Raw genomic sequence first — 7277 nt, 5'->3', positions numbered from 1 at the left:
AGACGGCCTCATCTTTAAAAAATAATAATGCAGGTAATACACGTGGTAATCAGGCTAGCGACATATGTCTAGCTAGAGAGCGAAGAATAGGCTTGTGAAGAATAAGCTTAGCAAGCAATATGTACTAGGCATGCTCATTGGTTTTAGCGAGTTAGTGTACCTGTGCAGTGCACGGAGTGGCATGAAATATCCTCTAATAAGCTTGCAGGTAGGTAATGGGGAGCTATTATGGACAGAGAAGGGTAATATGTACCCTAGCAGTCATGCTGCAACTATTGCAAATTTTGAGTAATGAAGAGAACATAAAATAACTTTGTAAACATGTTGCAGGTATAATAAGGCATAAAGAATAAGGTGGCATGTGACCAGGTTATTTATTCCATGCCCGTCATATAATGGACACTGTCCGGCCAAGTAAGAAGACTCGAGACCCATGCATCGGCACCCCACCAGCCCCAGGCCTTAGCACAACCCAAAACGCCAGTCTCACTAGTCCCAGTTGAGGTTGTGACCGGGGCCCGGTCTCGAGACACTATGGGAAGTTGCTTCTACTCCAGTGTAGTATGGGCCTTCCAATGTAGTGAGTTGCGTGCTGGTAAATGTCTCGGGTTCGGCCATGGCCCAGGAAGGCAGTGGAACAGTGCCGGTCTGAACCTTCGGCGCCAAGGTGATTTCCGTGGCACCCACCTCTGCTGTCTTGGCTGCAGCACTGCATCAGTGCATTGCTCAGGAACCACAGGCTATCGAGTGAGGCGAGGCATGGATGGTGGTCGGAGACACAGAGAGATTAAGAGCAAGGGATGCTTCCTGGCACTGGGCTATCTCGGTAAGTATATTTCAAGGCAGACATATGCACTTAGAGCTATTTAAAGGCCAGATTGCACGGAGCTCACAAGATGTGGAACCAGTCAGGGCAGCCGTTAGGCTTCGCCTCCGACACTTTTAAAAAAGAAATTTTAACGGGTCCATCACCTCTTTATGCAGATCCGCTCTTTTTGGACGTCACATGTCAGGTAACCATGTCACCAACATGCTCCTTTATGTCTGCCCCGTTATAATACTATAATGATATAATAATCTTCCATACTGAGTGTTGAAAGACATGCAATTCACTAGAATTTGCCATTTAACAATAAAAACCCCAAATCCCCAGAAGCAGGTTTATTCATGGCTGTGACTGGTCAGGAACTCAGTGTGAATGTCATATTTTAGCACAAACTTTCCAAACCAGGGGAATTTTGCCATAACATTTTAAATTCACTCTGAATTCCCTAACATTCCCCCATCTGTGACTGACCCTGCTGAGCCATGTCCCCAGACACTCAGGGCAAGCTTTCACTTTCTGTTCCCACATGGACTCCCCTTCCTTCTAACTTCCGCCCTCACTCTGTCGTCACTTCCGGCCGTCTTGGCGCCTGTTTGGAAAGTAGCGATGAGCAGCGCACTGGCCAGGGGCTCGCACTCCCGCCGGGGCCGGGTTAGGGGCAAGCTGCTGCGGGGACAGCTACTGCCCGTGAAAAACGAGCGGACGGCCGAGGCCGAGGATGACGGGGAGGAGGAGGACTATGAGGACGGAGACCACCATTTCCTGGACGGGGAGGAAATCGCAGGAGGGGGCGTGGCCGTAGCCTCCTGGACCCCCCAAAAAAGCACGGGTGAGAATCAAACCACGCCCCCTTCTATTATGTACTATGGCAGTCATGGCACCTCTCATATCACTGTCTGTCCTTTAACTGGGGCTCAGACAGACTGGCAGAGGATCATGGGACATGTAGTCAACAACAGCTGGAGTAGCATGGGATTGCTCTTACTATATTAACAAACCTCTCCCCCTTTATAATGTACTAAGATAGGCATGGCACCTCTGATATCACTGTTTGTCATTTTATTGGGGCTCAGATAGGCTGACTGGCAGAGGATCATGGGATATGTAGTCCACAACAGCTGGAGTAGCATGGGATTGCTCTCATTATGTTAACAAACATCTCCCCCTTTTATAGTGTACTATGATAGGCATGACTGCCCCTTACAGTTGGCCCTTCTGTAATTACCCTTTTACTGGTTCTCAGACAAATTGGTAGAGGATCATGGGACGTGTAGTCCACAACAGCTGGAGTAGCATAGGATTGCTCTCATTATATTAACTAATCTCTCTCCCTTTTATAATGTACTATGATAGTCATGGCACCTCTGATATCACTGTCTGTCCTTTTACTGGGGCTCAGACAGACTGGCAGGGGATCATGGGATGTGTAGTCCACAACAGCTGGAGTAGCATAGGATTGAAATATTAAAACTATTGACTGTGTCCAGGTGTAGCTGTTATGTGGACCCTCTCAGCCCTTTTGGTATTAATGCATTATGATAACTGGTACACATTTAAGTGGTAACTAGTGGTGTTAAGTTACCTAGCCAAAGGGTAGGGTGGTGAACGTGAAAGTTATTTTCATACTGTGTGAGCCACTGAAAACTATTCATTGCTACACTTTTAGAACATTGACCTAGAATTGTGCTCTAAAAAATGTATGATTATAGTATAGCGCTTAAAAAACAACGTTAAAAAAATATATATTCAATTCAAAAACTTCAATTTAGTGCAAAAACGTTTATGATTAATACCTTGATAAATGTTGTTGCACAAAATTGATGTATTTGAATAGCATGAGTACTTTATAACACAAACTGGATTCTGGTTGGAATTAATTTTTTATTTTTTTTTTTAACATTGGGACACACCTGAAAGTGAAATTTCCCAAATCACTTGTTGGGTTTTTAAGCGCTACACTATAATCGTACATTTTTTTTTTAATGTTTTAGAGTGTTTTTGAGGTTGACATTTGATGGTGGTTAGCAGCTCAGAGATTTAAGATACACGAATATAAATCATTTTTAAGCGCCTTTTATATACCTTAACATCACTAGAATTGCACTCTGTTTATCTACGTCTGTTCATACTATGGGTATGTAATTGTATTGAAAAAAGGTTTGAACTTCATCCTGAAGATCCCCTTTAAATCTCATAGAAAGCACATAACTATCTTTCAATATATACCTCAATATGTGGCAGATATATGTATTTGACTATTTTCTCTCTGTCACTTTTTTTATAAAGTAATTATTAAAGATGAAAATGAAATGGAACATCGTGTGACTGGTGTCTTCCCTCTGGTGGATCCTTGGTGGTGTGTAACCGTGGAGGTGAAATATGCCAACTCACAATGTTTTACACAAGGACACCCATCCTATGAAATTCTAGAAGATGCACTTGGTGAAACATCAATGCTCTCGTTATTTCTTCATATGTGTCATGTTCCTGACGAATCGGTAAAAGAGTTTGTAGACTGGTTGCCACAAGGCACTCCAGTGACTTTCTGTAATCTGGAACAAATAATCAAAAGTTATGCAGAGAAACCCGAACGCATGGACTTAATGCCGTACATTAAGAATTCAGGTACTGATATATTTTCTGTGCTCTGTATTTGGTCTTATTTAGGTTATACTGGGATCTATTTACCGAACAGTGACTTTAAAACCAAAAAATTAAGTTCAAATTTGTCATTTTACAAATCCTTTGATTTGCTGATTAATTCTAATATTGTCTAAAATGTAAACTTCCTCCTTAATCTGTTTTTGGTCCTCTTCCTCTTTGGACTCTGTTAAGTCATTTTAAGCCCAAAAGCTATTTTAAAGGGTTACTCTAAGCACCAAGACCAATATTTGCTTATAGATTTGGTCATGGTGGTAGGAACCTGTATGTGCAGTGTTTCTGTTTGAAATACTGCACATACTGAGATATTTGCACTTTTGTACCAGGCTTAGTTGCACCCCTGGCATAGGTGACTTTTGCAGCTCGGAACTTGGCACTGCGCGCTGGCAACAGACAATATCAGCTTCGAACCGTGAAGACAGTGTTGGGAGTTGCCTGGAAGGAGAAAGTTGATCTCCCCTGTTTCTCTCTCCTTTCTGCCTCTTTTTCTTACTATACTGTCTCTTTTCTTCATTAAGTAAAACATTTTAAGAGAGATGGACCAACTTTATTTATTGGGCAGACTAGATGGGCTGAATGGTTCTTATCTGCCGTCACATTCTATATAATTTCACTGCCTTCTGCATAAAAATAGTTGACGGGTTACATGGTCAAGCACACGGTTAATCCCTGATACGTCAGTGATACATGAAATGCATAGCGCTTCTGTTTACTACACTGGACTGAAACAGTTAATATCATTGTTGCCTTTATCTGTTAGTTAATTTGCTATGAAATATCAGTGGTTTACTATATTGGCAACAACGATTCTGATTCCCTAACTAGAACTGTCATGTCCTGATATATTTGTCAACTATGTGATTACATGCCTACTGTCTAAGCTTAAGAAGTGGAATAACAAAACGTACTGAAGTGATAATAGTGCAATGTAACTACAACTCCTAGGTTGTTTAATTTGTTTTGTCCAACTTGTGCATGCATGAGACGCGCACACATTAACAGGCCTGTGTATGAACTGATAGTTGTAGTATGGCTGCTATCTGTGTACAGACATCCTATATGATGTATGGAACATAGGCTGAATAACAAACAAGTTATTAGATAAACTCCTGTTGGACTGAGATCAGAGAAATGTTTTTCTTTGGTGGAGCCTTTTCCTTTTGAGTGGATGTCTAGATCTTTAAAAGGTTACTATTAACTTTAGTTAGATTTATCTTTTAAAAGGGATACTATAGGCACCAAAATGTCTTTAGCGTAATGAAGCAGTTTTGGTGTATATATCATGCCCCTCAAAGGGATACTTTAGGCACCAGTACAACTATAGCTTAAAGGGATCCTATAGTGCCAGGAAAACAAACCCGTTTCCCTGGCACTATAGGCTCCTGGAGTGCCTCCCTCTTGCCGGGCTGAAGGGGTTAAAACCCCTTCAGCCACTTACCTGAATCCAATGTCCCTCGGCACTTGGTCAGGCTCAGGGGAGACCTAATGTGCATGTGTGGCAATGGCCTTGTGCAAATTAGACCTTCCCATAGGAAAACATTATTCGATGCTTTCCTGTGGGGAAAATCTGACGCTGGAGGTCCGTTTGGATTCAGAAAGCCCTCTAGTGGCGGTCTGTTAGACTTAGAGCTGCAATGTAAACATTGCAGCACTAAGGGCAAATGGGTCACAGCACCCAGACCACTTCAATTAGCTGAAGTGGTCTGTGTGCCTCCAGTGTCCCTTTAATGCAGTTGTTTTTAAGAGAAAATACATTGTTTACATTACAGCCAAGTGGACACCTCCTGTGCAAGTCAACAATTCTTAATCGTAGGTCTTCTGAGAGCTCTTTTGTGTGAGGCATCATTCACATCAGGCAATGCTTCTTGTGAAAAGCAAACCCAGAACTGGTGTGTGTTTTTTATAGGGCAGCTGTAACCAACACCTCCAATCTCATCTCATTGATTGGATTCCAGTTGGCTGACATCTCACTCCAATTAGCTCTTGGAGATATCATTAGTCTAGGGGTTCACATACTTTTTCCACCTGCACTGTGAATGTTTACATGGTGTGTTCAATAAAAACATGGCAACATTTCATTATTTGTGTGTTATTAGTTTAAGCAGACTGTGATTGTCTATTGTTGTGACTTAGATGATGATCAGATCACATTTTATGACCAATTTGTGCAGAAATCCATATCATTCCAAAAGGTTCACATACATTTTCTTGCAAATGTACATAATTAAAAGTAGGGACAACTTTTTTTCATGTATAGCTGTCAGGTTTACAAAATGTGACAGTGCGGAGCTTAAAGGAAGGCTCTGTTTCAGTATCCAATCAGATTTATCCACAATCCATCTGTACATTCACTCCCATTTTAGGAAAACCGCAGAAATTATGGACAGAGTAGAACAAAATAGCTGCCCCCAGATATTGAGATCCAGCACAAGGAAGGAAATACCACAAATATAAACAAAGGCAAGTGGCAAGGAGGGGAGTATAATCTATAATATAGGGAACATAAGGAAAGAAAAAGACCGGTTCACTTTAAATCACTTTTGTTTGTTTATTCAGCCCAAGCCAAACCTCCCCTGGCTGTGACTGACACAGCCTGCATGAAATAATTGGCTTCAGATGTTACTACTTTAGAAGTTGTCATCTCCTGCTCTGTCGATTGATCAGTGAGACTTGCGAGGCATGGTGTATTCACCATACTGCTTCATTAAAGTTGTTTTGGTGCCTACATTGAACAGCTAAGGAAAGAATTCTCCCCACCTTGCCTCTTTTTATTAAATTTTTTTTCAACCACACGGAAATCATGCATTTTCTATCCTTCAGACTTTCTCCCCAGCTACTGAACAAGAAGTAGCTGGGCTTCTCCTTTCCTCTCGCCACACCACTTGCCCGCTTGATCCTGTCCCATCTCACCTTATCAGATCTATCTCCCTTTGTCTTGTGCCTTCCTTAACACACATCTTCAACTGCTCTCTCTCTTCTGGCGTTGTCCCTGCTGACTTTAAGCATGCCACTGTAGTACCTATCCTGAAAAAACATCTTTTGACCTATCCCCCCCCCCTCTAACTATCGTTCCATATCCCAGCTTTCTTTTTCCACAAAGCTTCTAGAAATACTTGTCTTTACCCGTATGTCTCACTTTCTCAATTCCAACTCTCTTCTTGACCCTCTTCAATCTGGCTTCCGCCCCCTCCACTCTACTGAGACTGCTCTTATCAAAGTTACTAACCACCGAATTGCAGCTAAAGCCAAAGGCTTTACTCCATACTCCATACTAATTCTTCTTGACCTCTCTGCTGCCTTTGACACTGTTGATCATGCTCTCCTTCTTCAAATTCTTCAATCTCTCAGTCTCTGTGACTCTGTCCTTTCCTGGTTTTCCTCTTATCTCTCCCAACGCTCATTCAGTGTCTCCTGTTCTAATGATACCTCCACCCCTCGTCCTGTCTCGGTTGGAGTCCCTCAAGGCTCTGTCCTTGGTCCCCTTTTATTTTTTCTTTATATTGCCTGTCTTGGCAAACTTATTACCTCATTTGGATTCCACTACCACCTGTATACACTGATGACACCCAGATATATCTCTCCTTCCCAGACCTCTCCCCTGCCGCCCTGCAACGTGTCACTGCTTGCCTTTCTTCCATCTCTGACTGGATGTCCTCCCGCTTTCTGAAACTAAATCTCTCTAAAACTGAGCTCCTTGTCTTTCCTCCTCCTAATACTGATCCTTCTCTTTCACTCTTCTTTAACGTTAGTGGTGTCAGCATCAGTCAATCCTTGCAAGCGCGCTGTCTTG

General features: G+C 42.3%; 1 protein-coding gene across 1 annotated transcript in view; it reads left to right on the top strand.

The window, feature by feature from the left end:
• The first annotated feature begins 1410 nt into the window (after nucleotides 1–1410).
• The window catches only part of HELB (DNA helicase B), a 41266-nt gene continuing 35399 nt past the window's right edge, over nucleotides 1411–7277 (top strand). Inside the window, exons 1-2 of the mRNA XM_063447059.1 lie at nucleotides 1411–1655; nucleotides 3113–3451. Of these exons, the coding sequence (XP_063303129.1) occupies nucleotides 1433–1655; nucleotides 3113–3451 (562 nt within the window). The 5' untranslated portion in view covers nucleotides 1411–1432. The remainder of the gene's footprint in view (nucleotides 1656–3112; nucleotides 3452–7277) is intronic.

The sequence above is a fragment of the Pelobates fuscus genome, chromosome 3, assembly GCF_036172605.1.
Source record: "Pelobates fuscus isolate aPelFus1 chromosome 3, aPelFus1.pri, whole genome shotgun sequence".
NCBI lineage: Eukaryota > Metazoa > Chordata > Amphibia > Anura > Pelobatidae > Pelobates > Pelobates fuscus.
The sequence above is the reverse complement of the archived record's forward strand: the minus strand, read 5'-3'. Positions and strand labels throughout refer to the sequence as shown.